At 43.6% G+C, this 16938-nt stretch overlaps 1 protein-coding gene across 3 annotated transcripts in view; it reads right to left on the bottom strand.

Annotated features, from left to right (window-relative positions):
• The window catches only part of LOC140200133 (high affinity cationic amino acid transporter 1-like), a 79283-nt gene that overhangs the window by 38480 nt on the left and 23865 nt on the right, over positions 1-16938 (bottom strand). For all 3 annotated transcript variants that reach the window (XM_072262963.1, XM_072262962.1, XM_072262964.1), the window contains one exon: positions 7273-7676. In XM_072262963.1, the coding sequence (XP_072119064.1) occupies positions 7273-7642 (370 nt within the window). In that variant the 5' untranslated portion in view covers positions 7643-7676. The remainder of the gene's footprint in view (positions 1-7272; positions 7677-16938) is intronic.

Genomic DNA, 16938 nt, shown 5'->3' with positions numbered 1-16938 from the left:
GTCATAAATTGGGACCCCTTCGTTGAGCACCTCCACTCTATCTGCCAAAAGCAGAACTTCCTGATGGGCAAACATTTTAATTCTGATTCCCATTCATGTCCTTGGCTTCCTCTTGTGCCATGATGACTCCACCCTCAGTGTGGAGAAGCAAAACCTTGTATTTCGTCTGGGTAGCCTCCAACCTGACGGTGAGTATCAATTTCTCCTTCTGGTAAAAAACCGCGTCCCCCCCCGCCCCCGCATCTTCTATTCCCCACTCTGGCCTCTTACCTCTTCTCACTCGCCTATCACCTCTCTTCAGGTCCCCTCCTCCTTCCCTTTCTCCTGTGGTCCACTCTCCTCTCCTATTAGATTCCTTCCTCTCTAGTCCGTTGCTTTTCTTACCCACCTTCTAGCCATCCTCCTTCCCCTCACCCCCACCTTTTCTATTCTGGGGTTTTCCCTCTTATTTTCCAGCCCTGAAGAAGGCTCTTGGCCTGGAACTGACTGTTTATTCATTTCCATAGATGCTGCCTGTTCTGCTTGAGTTCCTCCAGCATTTTGTGCGTTGCTTTGGACTTCCAGCATCTACAGAATTCCTCATGTTTAGAGGTGAATATAGGCCAGGCAGCTCAACATTTGTAGTCAATGCTTGAAGCCATCATTGAGAAACAGTGAGACACCTTGACAGAAATGGTTCCATCAAGCAGGCGCAGCATGGATTCATGAAGGGCAGTTCCTGTTTGACAAACTTATTGGAGTTCTTTAGTGATATAATGAGCACAGTGTATAGAAGGGAACAGATGGGATGTTCTACACTTGGATTTCCAGAATGTGTTCGGTAAAGTGCTGCACAGAAGACTTACCCATAAGATAAGGATGCATGGAGTTGGGGGTTAATGAATTTGCATGGATAGAGGATTGCTTAACCAATAGAAGACAGAGTTGGGATAAATGGGTATTTCTCTGGTTGGCATCTGTAGTTTGCAGCAGTGAGTGCCGTGCCGCAGGGATCAATGCTGGGCTTGCCACTGTTCAGGATGTACTGCACATTATAACTGTTCACGATATTCTGTGCTGGAGCCAATTCTTTTTAAGTTATATGTCAATGATTTGGATGATGGAATTGACAGCATTGTTGCAAAGTTTGCAGATGATATGAAGATAGGTGGAGGGGCAGGTAATTTTGAGGAAGTAGAGAGGCTACAGAAAGACTTAAATTAGGATAATGGGCAAAGAAACAGCAGATGGAATGCAGTGTTGGGAAGTATAAGGTCATGCAATTTGGTAAGAGAAATTAAACGGCTGACTATTTTCTAAATGGAGAGAAAATACAAAAAAGCTGAGACACAATGGGATTTGGGAGTTCTTGTGCAGGATTCCCTAAAGGTTAATGTGCAGGTTGAGTCAGTGGTGAGGAAGGCAAATGCAATGTTAGCATTCATTTCAAGAAGACTAGAACATAAAAGCAAGGATGTAATGATGAAACTTTCTAAAGCCCTGCTGAGGGCTCACTTGGGAGTTATGTGAGCAGGTTTGGGCCCCTTATCTTAGAAAGGATGTGCTGAAACTGGACAGGGTTCAAAGGAGGTTCACAAAAATTATTTGAGGATTGAATGGCTTGTCAAATGAAGAGCATCTGATGGCTCTAGGCCCGTATTCACTAGAATTCAGAAGAATGAGGGGTGACCTCATTGAAACCTATGGAATGGTGAAAGGCCTTGATAGTGGAGAGGATGTGGAGAGTTGAGGTGTGATAGAGTGGATGTGGAGAGGATGTTTCCTATGGTGGGAGAGTCTAAGACCAGAGGACACAGTCTCAGAATAGAGGGACATCCTTTCAGAACAGAGATGAGGAGGAAGTTCTTCAGCCAGAAGGTGGTCAATCTGTGGAATTCTTTGCCACAGGCTACTGTGTAGGCCAAGTCTTAATGTCTATTTAAGGCAGAGGGTGACAGATTCTTGACTGGTCAGGGCATGAAGGGATACGGGAAGGAGATCGGGGCTGAGGGGAAAATTGGATCACCCATTATGAAGTGGTGGTGCAGATTCAGTGGACCAAATGACTTAATTCTGCTCCAATATCTTATGGTCTTATGGTACATTAACAATTTGGAAGAGGGGACCAAATGTCGTGTATCTAAGTTTGCTGATGACATTAAATTAAATGGAAAAGCAAATTGTGGACAGGATGCACAGGGTTTGCAGAGAACTACAGATAGATTAACTAAGTGGGCAAAGATCTGGCAGATGGAATACAACATTGGTAAATGCAAAGACATCCACTTTGGAAGGAAAATTCAGAGTACTGAAAGCCCAAGATGGGAGTGGGCATGCAGAGGATGTTTCTAACAGTAGGAGAGCCGTGAAATAGAGAGCACAGCCTCAGAAAAGAAAGACATCCTTTTCAAACAGAAGTGAGAATTTCTTTAGCCAATGGATGATAAATTTGTGGAATTCACCGCCATCAGTGGCAATGGAAGCCAAGTCATTGGCTACATTTAAAGGAGATTGATAGGTTCTTGATTAGTAAAGGCATCAAAGATTACAGAGATAAGACAGAAGAATTGGGTTAAGAGGAAAAATAAATCAACCAGGATTGAATGGCGCAACAGACTCAATGGGCTGAATGGGCCAATTCTGTTCCTACGTTTTATGATCTAAAAATAAAAGATATTATTTAAATGGTGAACGACTGCAGCTTGTTGTTGTGCAGAGGGACTTGGGGGTGCTTGTGCCCAAATCACAAATGGAATGTTGGCCTCCATTGCTAGAGACTACTAGTGAGGCCACAGATTGGGTACTGTATACAGTTTCGGTCTCCTTACTTGAGGGAAGACATAATGGCTTTGGAGACAGTGCACAGGAAGTTCATGAGGTTGATTCCAAAGAATAGTGGGTTAAGCTATAAGGAGCAACTGAGTCACCTGGCACCATACTCATCGGAATTCAGAAGAATGAGAGAGCATCTTACAGAAACATAAAATTATGAAAGTGAAAGAAAAGACAAAGGCAGGAAAGTTGTTTCCACTGAGAAGCATGTCTAGGATTTGGGGACATAGCCTCAAAATTTAGGGGAACAGATTTAAGGCAGAGATGAGGAGAAATTGCTTTTCCCAGAGAGTAGTGAATCTGTGGAATTCTCTGCCCGAGGAAGCAGTAGTGGCTACCTCATTAGATACATTTAAGACATAATTAGACTTTTGCACAGTAGGGAATTAAGGGTTTTGGGGAAAAAGTGAGTAGGTAGACAGTCATGTTCTTACTGAATGGCAGAGCAGACTCAACCGGCCAGATAGCCAACTCCTGCTCCTATTTCTTATGTTCTAATGTTCTTAAAGCCTAACAAGCACGAAAAATAACACAATGGTGACCTATGTCTGGCAGTAGTAAAATAAAAGTTTGAATTTATCGATTAACTTAACCATCTGGTCCCAAGTATTAGTTATTCCCAATGTTATACTGAAAGCCCCAGTCAGACAGTTTACAAAGATTCAGAAGTTCAACAGCTGAGGCCTTCATCGCTTCACTTCCATGTATTACTGGATTTCCTATTACATCTGAACAAAAAGCCTTGCAGCCTTCATTTACAGTGAGCTAATCCCACATAAACAATCCCTGAAGTATCAGCACTGCTCTACCTCCAACTACATTAAGTAAAGTATAGTAAAAGCAATTATGGCAATAAACCCAATTTCTATTTTGGTGAACAGACAGCAAATTCCAATTTGCGGAAAAACAAGTGTTGAAACACCTCTTCTTCTCTCTAAGCCACTTAGGCTAAGAGTTGCCTAAAAAGATGCAAATTCCAAATAAATAACCTAATAGTCGGGTACAAAAACTTCAGTTCCCACCTCCTTCACCCACTCTACGTGATCCATGTGGAAATACTGGGATTAGATCAATGGCTTTATTTAAACACAGAGCCAAGCAGGGAGACAGAATACATATCCTGTGCAGTCACTCTGCAGGGCAAGAATTACCTTTGAGCAAACCAGAAACAGAGGATGAAGCAAAGAGAGGAAGGAGGAAAGCAAAAAGGGGAGCAAACAAAGGGTAACAGAAGGGCATACTGAAACACAGGGAAAGCAGTAGAACCGCAAAAGGACAACGGAAGGATAAGGGGCACCAGAACAACAGGAAACAATGATATTAACAAAAACAACAGGAATTCTGCAGATGCTGGAAATTCAAGCAACACACATCAAAGTTGCTGGTGAACGCAGCAGGCCAGGCAGCATCTGTAGGAAGAGGTGCAGTCGACGTTCCAGGCCGAGACCCTTTGTCAGGACTAACTGAAGGAAGAGTGAGTAAGGGATTTGAAAGTTGGAGGGGGAGGGGGAGATCCAAAATGATAGGAGAAGACAGGAGGGGGAGGGATGGAGCCAAGAGCTGGACAGGTGATTGGCAAAAGGGGATATGAGAGGATCATGGGACAGGAGGTCTGGGAAGAAAGACAAGGGGGGGGGGACCCAGAGGATGGGCAAGAGGTATATTCAGAGGGACAGAGGGAGAAAAAGGAGAGTGACAGAAAGAATGTGTGCATAAAAATAAGTAACAGAAGGGGTATGAGGGGCAGGTGGGGCCTAGCGGAAGTTAGAGAAGTCAATGTTCATGCCATCAGGTTGGAGGCTACCCAGACGGAATATAAGGTGTTGTTCCTCCAACCTGAGTGTGGCTTCATCTTTACAGTAGAGGAGGCTGTGGATAGACATGTCAGAATGGGAATGGGATGTGGAATTAAAATGTGTGGCCACTGGGAGATCCTGCTTCCTCTGGCAGACAGAGTGTAGATGTTCAGCAAAGCGGTCTCCCAGTCTGCGTCGGGTCTCGCCAATATATAAAAGGCCACATCGGGAGCACCGGACGCAGTATATCACCCCAGCCGACTCACAGGTGAAGTGTTGCCTCACCTGGAAGGACTGTTTGGGGCCCTGAATGGTGGTAAGGGAGGAAGTGTAAGGGCATGTGTAGCACTTGTTCCGTTTACACGGATGAGTGCCAGGAGGGAGATCAGTGGGGAGGGATGGGGGGGACAAATGGACAAGGGAGTTGTGTAGGGAGCGATCCCTGCGGAATGCAGAGAGAGGGGGGGAGGGAAAGATGTGTTTAGTGGTGGGATCCCGTTGGAGGTGGCGGAAGTTACGGAGAATAATATGTTGGACCCGGAGGCTGGTGGGGTGGTAGGTGAGGACCAGGGGAACCCTATTCCTAGTGGGGTGGCAGGAGGATGGAGTGAGAGCAGATGTACCTGAAATGGGGGAGATGCGTTTAAGAGCAGAGTTGATAGTGGAGGAAGGGAAGCCCCTTTCTTTAAAAAATGAAGACATCTCCCTCGTCCTAGAATGAAAAGCCTCATCCTGAGAGCAGATGCAGCGGAGACGGAGGAATTGCGAGAAGGGGATGGCGTTTTTGCAAGAGACAGGGTGAGAAGAGGAATAGTCCAGATAGCTGTGAGAGTCAGTAGGCTTATAGTAGACATCAGTGGATAAGCTGTCTCCAGAGACAGAAAGTCTAGAAAGGGGAGGGAGGTGTCGGAAATGGACCAGGTAAACGAGGGCAGGGTGAAAGTTGGAGGCAAAGTTAATAAAGTCAACGAGTTCTGCATGCATGCAGGAAGCAGCGCCAATGCAGTCGTTGATGTAGCGAAGGAAAAGTGAGGGACAGATACCAGAATAGGCACGGAACATAGATTGTTCCACAAAGCCAACAAAAAGGCAGGCATAGCTAGGACCCATACGGGTGCCCATAGCTACACCTTTAGTTTGGAGGAAGTGGGAGGAGCCAAAGGAGAAATTATTAAGAGTAAGGACTAATTCCGTTAGACGGAGCAGAGTGGTGGTAGAGGGGAACTGATTAGGTCTGGAATCCAAAAAGAAGCGTAGAGCTTTGAAACCTTCCTGATGGGGGATGGAAGTATATAAGGACTGGACATCCATGGTGAAAATAAAGCGGTGAGGGCCAGGGAACTTAAAATCATCGAAAAGTTTAAGAGCGTGAGAAGTGTCACGAACATAGGTCAGAAGGGATTGAACAAGGGGTGATAAAACAGTGTTGAGGTATGCAGAAATGAGTTTGGTGGGGCAGGAGCAAGCTGAGACAATAGGTCGGCCAGGACAGGCAGGTTTGTGGATCTTGGGTAGGAGGTAGAAACGGGAAGTGCGGGGTGTGGGAACTATAAGGTTGGTAGCAGTGGATGGGAGATCCCCTGAGCGGATAAAGTCGGTGATGGTGTGGGAGACAATGGCCTGGTGCTCCTTAGTGGGGTCACGATCGAGGGGTAAATAAGAGGAGGTATCCGCGAGTTGTCGCTGTGCCTCAGCAAGGTAGAGGTCAGTACGCCAGACTACAACAGCACCCCCCTTATCGGCGGGTTTAATAATAAGGTTAGGATTAGTGCGGAGGGAGTGGAGAGCAGAGCGTTCGGAAGGAGTGAGGTTGGAATGGGGACAAGGTGCAGTGAAGTCGAGACGGTTGATGTCCCGTCGGCAATTAGCGATAAAGAGATCCAGAGCAGGCAGAAGACCAGAGCGGGGTGTCCATGAAGAAGAGGAGGGTTGAAGACGGGAGAAGGGGCCATCGGTGGGGGCTGGAAGAGTCCTTGCCGAAGAAGTAGGCTCGGAGACGGAGACGGCGGAAGAAAAGTTCCGCATGGTGGCGAACACGGAACTCGCTGAAAACACCCGTCACGTTGAATGTACTTATTTCAGATTCACTCACATATACTCGTTTCTATCCTCAGTCACAGAACTGCCTCAAATATCAACTTTATTCACCATATACGTTTATATGTAGGAACTTACTGTGGCATGTGGTGCAACATTCAACTAAACACAACCAACAATTACAAAGAATAAAGAATTATACAAAATAAATTAGAGGTTAATGCAATAAAATGTGTATAAGTATGTAAATATCAGCATGTATTTACAATGTAGAGAACATTATGAAAAGTGGTTTAGGGTGTTTATAGTGCACTGCAGTAACTGAGGTGATAGACAAGGTGAGACTGAAGGTTGATCAGATTAACTGACAGGGGAAGAGATCTTCAAGATGGCGTGGTTTTTGTTTCAGTAGCCCTATAGCTCTTTCCAGAAGGGAGTTTTTGGAGAAGCGAGTTTGCAGGGTCAGCCAGTACCACTCCACAACTGAGACCGTTAACTGGCCCAAGTACAGCACTGGCACAGAAGCCTTTGTCTAACCGAAAGGATTGCCAAGTCACTGTTCCTCTTCTTTCACGTAGGCATCCGAACACCACCCTTGAATGTCAACACTGAAGATTACTGTACTTACCAATTACATAAGCAAGGATTAGATTCCAGCCAGTAATGAAAGCACAAAGTTCCCCAACTGTAACATAACTGTAGAGGTAAGCAGAACCTGTTCTTGGGACTCTAGCACCAAACTCAGCATAACAGAGTCCTGCAAGCACAGATGCCAGAGCTGCAATTAAGAATGAGATGACAATGGCAGGCCCAGAATTTTCACGAGCTACTGCTCCAGCCAACACGTAGACACCTGCTCCAAGGGTACTGCCAACACCAAGTGCAACTAAGTCCAGTGTGGTTAAGCATCTGGCAAGCCTGGTTTCTTCAGTACTGCAGTCCACATATTTACGGCGGAAGAGCCGACGTCCAAAATAAGCAAGTGGTTTACAACTCATCTTCGAATTTCCAGGTCTGCCAAACAATCCAAATCTAAAATATAAGAAAATACAAGAGTAAGAAAATTCTCATTGGTGTTCAAAATATTACAGAAAAGCCAACAAAATAGGTCAACACAATCAGCACAGTAACATTGTACATTTTTAAAAATGAATCATTCTTAATAGGTTACACCAGTGTTATGCTGTCACATGCTGACCAAAATATTTCTTTTCCTCCTTTAAACTTCATCCATAAACCATTCCTGACAAACCTGTGCAGAAGTTCGAACAAAGATGTTGTAAAATATACACATTTAAATCCGTGGCAATATCCTTGCAGGAAAGTTTACCTGTCCTGCTTGGGAGAATTTTAGCGAGTATGACAGTGGGATGACAACCTGAGTACGTCAGCAGGTAAAGCAATTGGGAAGGAAAAGGTTAAATCAGGTGACTCTCTAATATGAAAAAAACAGGCAGCGACATGATAATGAACCCAACAGGAGTGATGGTATGAGGTGTATTTATTCTAATGCAAGGAGAAAGGCAGATGATCTTCGAGCCTGGAGGAGTACATGGAACTATGGCATTGTAGCCATTTCAGAAACTTGGTTGACAGAAACAACGAACTGCAGTTCAGTATTTCAGATACGACAGATGGATGTAAAAAGGGGGAGTTATATTACTGATCAGGGAGGACATCACATCTGCCCTGAGAGAGGACATATTGGAAGGCCAAATGGTTAGAACTCAGGAATAAGAAAGATACAATCACTTTGATAGTGTTAAGCTGACAGCGAATGAGTATAGACATGCAGACAAATCATTAAAAGATACAAACCAGGGATACTGCAATGGGTGATTTTAACTTCCTGAACTCCCTTAGTGCCAGGGGCTTGGATGGAGCAGACTTTATTAGGTATATCCAGGAAGGCTTCTTCAAACAATATATTGATTAGTCTGATTAGGGAGGGGACTATACTAAACGTTGCACTGGGGGAATGAGCATGGCCAGGTGATTGAAGTTCCAGTGAAGGAGCATGTGGGGAACAATGACCATAATTCCATGTTATAAGACGGTTATGATAAGGATAAGACTTGCCCTTGGGTGAAATCGCTAAGTTGGGAGAAGGCCAATTAGAACAGTATCGCGCAGGAACCAGGGGAACGTAGGCCCAGAGCAGCTGTTTGGCGGATGGATAACATATCGGAAGTCCAGTAACAAAGATAAGGAAGCAGATGCAAGAGCTGCCAAACCGAAATCAAATGGGAAATAAAGGAATTACGAGGACTAAGAGGGGCCATGGGTCATAGCAAATAGTAGACAGGGAAAGAGTAGATCCACTCAGAAATCATGAAGAGAATGTGTGGGTGGAACTAGAAGGAAGTAAGGTGCAGTTCTTATTACTGTTATTCACCAAGGAGGACATGGATGACAGTAAGATTAGAAGGGGGAGGTATGTTGATACTCTGGACCATGAGTTCCCAACCTGGGGTCCACGACCCCTTGCTTGGGGGTATTGGTCTACGGCATTAAGATGGTTGGAAGCCCCTGCTCTAGACTCCAGAGCATGTTGATATTAGAGGAGGTGGTATTAGATGCCTTGGAAAAAAAATAACATTATGGCAGACAAGTCCCCCGGCCCAGATGGGATCCATCCCAGGGCACTTAGTGAAACAAGGAAGGAGATTTCTGGGACAAAGATCTTCACAGTCTCTTTAGCCATGGGTGAGGTGCTGGAGTACTGAAGAATAGCCAGTGTCGTTCCTTTGCTCAAATGCAACACAGATAAACCAGAAAAGTTAATAAATACTCTGAAAGTGAACTTTATTCTGTCTCAAAATTTTGGGTAGTGATTTGTTACTTTGGTCACTTGAACAGCTCTAACACAGGGGTTGTTTATAATAATACATACTTATACACATCTGACTTCAGCAAACGTCTTAAACAGTTATCAGAAATTTGCTAGAAGATAAAGCAACACAAATCTAAATCCCATCATCCAGCTGTGAGCAGTCCTCACTGGTAGCTAGATAGGTTGAAACATCTCAGGAAGAGCCTTGTTGGCACTTCACTGCACCACCAGCAACACCTTCAGTTAATTAGCACCTTTTACACACAAAAATTAAGATTCTGCTTAGTGTAAGAAAATGAAACAACAAGGCAGAGCAAGATTGAAAGAGACCAAACTGAAGGGGTATATTTTACAAATGATAAAAAATTCATTTGGATAAATTCCAGAGAATAATACAATCTAAGCAAGTGAAGCCATAGCAGCCAACCAAAATACACATTATAGAATTACGATGCTGGAAATATTCAACATTTCACCTGTATCAAAACGGGTAATTCTGCTGCAACTTGCTCTATTTTCAAAATCCATGAATATACACACACATGGGTCAGTTGTCCCTTTCTCTACAATACAGCCCGGCTTGCAAAGCATGTTCCATGGCTCAAGTTCCTTCAGCATTTTGTGTGTGTTGCTTCGGAGCTCCCCAGCCAGCATCTGCAGATCTGCTCGTGTTTGTGACATCACACTCGCCTTAAAATAAAATCACCTAATAACTATGCCATTAAGCTACCTGACCGGATGGCACAATCCCACAGCAACTACGATCTCACTCTACTGCAGATAAACCCCATGTCCCATCTACCATTACCACCATCTTATCTTATAAAATTATTTCCCCGCCCGCATTTCTGAGAAAGGGCCTTTCACCTGAAACAGTAACCCTATTGTGCTTTTGTTTCTGGCTTCCCGCATTTACTTTTTGATCATCATTTTAGAACATTCCACACTCTGAATGTCATAATCTTAGATAACCATTCATTGCAGTCTTTGCTTCTCATACTCTCTGCACCTGTAGATGGTTTTTGCCAAGCCTCAAAAAAAAAGCGGCATCTAACATTAAGGACCCCATCACCCAGGACATGCCCTCTTCTCATTGCTACTATCAAGGAGGTGGTACAAAAGCCTGAAAACACACATCCAATGTTTCAAGAACAGTTTCTTCCCTTCCACCATCAGATTTCCGTCTGGACAATGAACCCAAGTACACCACCTCACTATTTTTTTGCTTTTTGTACTATACTATATATACTATAGTATATATACTATTTATATACTTTTTTTTAATTACATATTGCAATGTACTACTGCTGCAAACCAACACATTTCATGACACACATCAAAGTTGCTGGTGAACGCAGCAGGCCAGGCAGCATCTGTAGGAAGAGGTGCAGTCAACGTTTCAGGCCGAGACCCTTCGTCAGGACTAACTGAAGGAAGAGTGAGTAAGGGATTTGAAAGTTGGAGAGGGAGGGGGAGATCCAAAATGATAGGAGAAGACAGGAGGGGGAGGGATGGAGCCAAGAGCTGGACAGGTGATAGGCAAAAGGGGATACAAGAGGATCATGGGACAGGAGGTCCGGGAAGAAAGACAAGGGGGGGGGACGGACCCAGAGGATGGGCAAGAGGTATATTCAGAGGGACAGAGGGAGAAAAAGGAGAGTGAGAGAAAGAATGTGTGCATAAAAATAAGTAACAGATGGGGTACGAGGGGGAGGTGAGGCATTAGCGGAAGTTAGAGAAGTCAATGTTCATGCCATCAGGTTGGAGGCTACCCAGACGGAATATAAGGTGTTGTTCCTCCAACCTGAGTGTGGTTCCATCTTTACAGTAGAGGAGGCCGTGGATAGACATGTCAGAATGAGAATGGGATGTGGAATTAAAATGTGTGGCCACTGGGAGATCCTGCTTTCTCTGGCGGACAGAGCGTAGATGTTCAGCAAAGCGGTCTCCCAGTCTGCGTCAGGTCTCGCCAATATATAAAAGGCCACATCGGGAGCACCAGACGCAGTATATCACCCCAGTCGACTCACAGGTGAAATGTTGCCTCACCTGGAAGGACTGTTTGGGGCCCTGAATGGTGGTAAGGGAGGAAGTGTAAGGGCATGTGTAGCACTTGTTCCGCTTACACGGATAAGTGCCAGGAGGGAGATCAGTGGGGAGGGATGGGGGGGACGAACGGACAAGGGAGTTGTGTAGGGAGCGATCCCTGCGGAATGCAGAGAGAGGGGGGGAGGGAAAGATGTGCTTAGTGGTGGGATCCCGTTGGAGGTGGTGGAAGTTATGGAGAATAATATGTTGGACCCGGAGGCTGGTGGGGTGGTAGGTGAGGACCAGGGGAACCCTATTCCTAGTGGGGTGGCGGGAGGATGGAGAGAGAGTGATGGCATGAACATCGACTTCTCTAACTTCCGCTAGGCCCCACCTCCTCCTCGTACCCCATCTGTTACTTATTTTTATGCACACATTCTTTCTCTCACTCTCCTTTTTCTCCCTCTGTCCCTCTGAATATACCTCTTGCCCATCCTCTGGGTCTCCCCCCCATCTTTCTTCCCAGACCTCCTGTCCCATGATCCTCTCGTATCTCCTTTTGCCAATCACCTGTCCAGCTCTTGGCTCCATCCCTCCCTCTCCTGTCTTCTCCTATCATTTTGGATCTCCCCCTCCCCCTCTAACTTTCAAATCTCTTACTCACTCTTCCTTCAGTTAGTCCTGACAAAGGGTCTCGGCCTGAAACGTCGACTACACCTCTTCCTACAGATGCTGCCTGGCCTGCTGCGTTCACCAGCAACTTTGATGTGTGTTGCTTGAATTTCCAGCATCTGCAGAATTCCTGTTGTTTACATTTCATGACATATGCCAGTATTATTAAACCTGATTCTGATTCTGTCCTGCCAGAAATTTTAGACGTGCGACATTAATATCTCCCCTAGATGAACCTTGTCATTCACAGCCTTACCCGCCTTTCATGTTCCTTTCTGTTCTCTCCCCTCCACCCTTCATTCTCTGCAACTTAAGAAATTGACTAACCTCCAACTTCCACCAACCCTGATAGAAGGTCATTGACCAGAAATATCAATTCTGTTTCTGACACCACCTGACTTGCTGAGTTTTCCATTTGCTGACTTTGCATAGTGGCCAAATGTTGGGCAAAGGACAGTGTTGCTGGGTTAGAACACTGGTTTCCATGTTTGTATCTCCATACCTGGCCTGGCAGTATCTAACTAGCCAATGCTAATAAAATTGCATAGATGTGGCTAGGGAGAAAAGTTGCTACATATGAACTAGCAATCCCAATCAACTGGTCAATGTTGGCAGGAACCTGCAGTCATGAGGTAAAACTGCCCCAAATAGGCAAATCCACCTCATTTCCCCACTTATCTGGTAATCAATACTTAAATAAAAAGACAGAGTGGAGAGCACACATTCAAAACTGGTCTAATTTAAACTCAGATCATAAATCAGGTCTGAAACAGAAGCTTCACCTTCCATCTCATCATGATTTATATGCCCTCAGCTGCTGCAAACTCTTAGCTTCCCAACATCACAGCAGTGACCGTACTTCAAAACAGTAAATTGCACTGAAGTGCTTTGAAATACACATGCCATGGAAGTTTCAACTTAAATGCAAGATTTTCTTTCTTTACTTAGCTTCTGTATCATTATTTCAGACTTTTACATATTGCAAAATCTACATTAATCTTACAAAGAGTTCCTCAGCATAAGCATTTGCCAAAATAGTGTGTTTCATTTTCAGGCCTTAAACTGATCGACCATTCATGATCTATCCACTTGCCCAATACAATCCTAGATGACATGAGGATTTAATCTTTTCTTCCTTAAATTTCAATTTTCACTTCACCTTTTAACTGATCTTGATCTTGCACCAGACACACTGAATTTTACTTTCCAATTTAGAGAGAGTTAAAAAAAACAAATTAAGATACTGTAAAGCAATTTCCATTTTTATTCAGTTACCCACTGGCAATTTACCGTGGCAGGCAAGAAAATAATCAGGTGAACTATCACAAATTATTGATGCGCTCCTCCCAGTTTACAGTAGCATTTACAAGATTAACTGGCTCGAGAACTAATCATTCAAAAACAAAGATAAAGCTCACCCTAAATTGTTCTCAAGCAGCCTGCTTGTGATAGCATACATGGGTTTTATCTGGCTGGCCTTGAGGCCAACTGTGAGAAATCTAAAGCATAAGAGCACATAATGTGCTTTCACATCAGATGAGGATAAAGAGCAACACATGGGGCAAACACAGGACTTAGATTTGCTCAGTTTCCGAGAAGGAACAATAATGGGTAGAGACATCAGAGGCACTGCACTTGCCTGGAGTTTTTCCACAGCTGGAAGCATTTACTTTAGGTAAAATTTACCAAGGTCTAAAAACACCTCAAGAAGTTTGCTTCTTGTTGAATTCCCCTCAACAATAATCACTGGGTAAGATTTCCACTGCTCCTTGAAATGAATGGCTAATTATAGTTAAAAATTAACTAAAATGAAGCTGTTTAAACACACCAAAACAAACACTTTACTACAAGCACACCAGTTAAGAACGCCAGTTAGTTTATGGATGGGTGGGATTAAGCAGTAGCAGACAGGCTGGAAGAATTTGAAAGCACAGAGTAACATGGCAAAAGAAAATCCCAAATATTTCCTGCACCCACTTCTGGCAGATGAACTGCAGACATGCAATCATTCAAAACTAAATTCCACAAAATCTGGCACAAGCACAGATTGACTCTAAGAACTTCTAACCCCAAAATCCTGGACAAACTCAAAATCAGCATCCTTAGCTTAAAGGATAAAAAGAGGATTCACTGTACCACTCTAATGGGTGGCATTGGCTGAATAGCATCCCTTAGATTAGAATACAAGGGTATCCCTTTAAAACAAAAATGAGGAGGAATTTCTTAGCCAGAGGGTGGTGAACCTGTGGAATTCACTGCCACAGATGGCTGTGGAGGAAGGCTCATTGGATACATTTACAGAGATTAATTGGCTCTTGATTAATAAGGGCGTCAAATGTTATAGGGAGAAGGCAGGAGACTGCGGTAGGGAGAGAAAATAAATCAGTCATGGTGGAATGGCAAAGCAGACTTGATGGTCCAAATGGCATATAGTATTAGAGCTCCTGTACTGCCCAAGTTTCTCTCACAACTATTACAGAGAAACGTCTCAGTCCATTGCACATTTGTACTTGACAAAGGGTTGAGACAAAACACCACCCTAAATTGCAACTTGCTCCTGCAATCTTTTTTAGATAAGGAATTCCAGGAGTTTGACCCAATGATAGTACAGCGAAGCCTTTATGGGTCAAGACAAAATGGCAGATGATACGAAGGATATAAGGCTACTGACTACATGGTGAGCATCACAGATCAATGGCCTCTAGTTATAATCAAAGACATGAAAGCATTTTGCGTCCATCCTATTTAAATACTTCTCCAGAGAAGAGACACATTTATCTGCTCCTCACACACACTATGATATTTTCTTTGTAATCTTGCCTTCATCTATTCCATTGTTTCTAAATGCTTTATATACAGTGGATTCTGGTTAATTGGGAAACATCAGTACATTTTGACCCAATTAAGCAGCTATTCCAAGTACCGAAAGTTTCAAAGAAAATTAAAAATCTATGAAAATGCCAAACTAACATTTAACTGAGTAACAAATTATGTATTTAGATGAAATACACAACAAATTAGAAAACTATCAATACTATTATGGTAGTATAAAACAGGATTACTTCCTATGAGTTATCGACAGAGGAATTCATACAATGTATGCATTTTTTGATTGAATGTAAATGAAGAAATTCAGTACAGACACCTAGTGTAGATAATGTATTGCCTTCATACAATGCTATTGATTGCATCCTCCAAATCTTCATTTTATTTCTAACATCCAAAATGATAGTCACTACCTTCAAATTCTTTGTACTGTAGTTCCTAACTTATTGAAGTAGAGAAATCATGTCATTTTCACTCCTGGCTGTTTCTGGCATCCCCAAGCCTGAATGCTTGAAACTGCAGTGAACAAAATGGTTTTAATTGTCTTACTGCTCATTTCTCAACAACTATCAATGACAAACATCAATATTTATTTTGAACACAAGCATGTGCAACAGACTCTATTTAAAAACTGTTCACTCTAAGCACGGTGTAATATCTAATGTCCACACAAATGCAAGTGTCAGACGCTAGTTAGAAACTGTTCAGCAGCAGACTCCTTCCCCAATCAAGTGGCATCGTATCCCAAATAAACGAAGAGAATCCCAGCTTTTTTTGATTAGTTTTTGTCCTTTAAGAGTTGTCCCAAATAAGCGGTGCCCCAACTAAGCAATGGCCTAATTAACCGGAATCCAGTGTCTTACAACAGCATTCTCTCTAACCAAGGTTCAACAGAGACTTCCCTACTTTGCTATCTTATCACTCCAGTAATAAAACCAGTAATGTTCCATATCCCTTTAAACCTTCTCTATGCATGTACCTATCCAATTTCTTTTAAACATGTTAATCACACCCTCCTCTACCCCTTCTGCCAGCTTGTTCCATATACTTACCATCTTCTGTGTGAAAATTTCCCCTTCAGATCTTCCTCCTCTCACCTTCAACCTCTGGGTTTTAGACCCCCTTCACCTTCTCGATGCCACTCATAAGTTTACGCACTTCTATAAAAGGTTACTCCACAGTTTCCTATGCTCGAGGGAAAACACTCCCAGTTTACCCAGTCTTTCCTTATAACTCAAGTCTCCCAGTCTCAGCAACATCCTTGTGAATCTTTTCTACATCTTTGTTCCCAACTAAATAACATCCTTTCTTTATAAAGCTAGAAGGACAGAAATGCACACAATAATAACGGGTCCCTTTCGGAATGGCAGGCGGTGACCAGTGGGGTACCGCAGGGTTCAGTGCTGGGGCCGCAGCTATTTACAACATACATTAATGATTTAGATGAGGGAATTAAAAGTAACATTAGCAAATTTGTCGATGACACAAAGCTGGGTGGCAGTGTGAAATGTGAGGAGGATGTTATGAGAATGCAGGGTGACTTGGACAGGCTGGGTGAGCGGGCAAATGCATGGCAGATGCAGTTTAATGTGGATAAATGTGAGGTTATCCACTTTGGTGGTAAGAACGGGAAGGCAGATTATTATCTAAATGGAGAAAAGTTAGGAAAAGGGGAAGCACAACGAGATCTAGGTGTTCTTGTACATCAGTCACTGAAAGCAAGCATGCAAGTACAGCAGGCAATGAAGAAAGCTAATGGCATGCTGGCCTTCATAACAAGGGAAATTGAGTATAAGAGCAAAGAGGACCTTCTACAGCTGTACAGGGCCCTGGTGAGACCACACCTGGAGTACTGTGTGCAGTTTTGGTCTCCAAATTTGAGGAAGGACATTCTTGCTATTGAGGGAGTGCAGCGTAGGTTCACAAGGTTAATTC

This window comes from Mobula birostris, chromosome 7, assembly GCF_030028105.1.
Source record: "Mobula birostris isolate sMobBir1 chromosome 7, sMobBir1.hap1, whole genome shotgun sequence".
Lineage (NCBI taxonomy): Eukaryota > Metazoa > Chordata > Chondrichthyes > Myliobatiformes > Myliobatidae > Mobula > Mobula birostris.
This window is presented reverse-complemented; position numbering and strand designations above follow the sequence as displayed.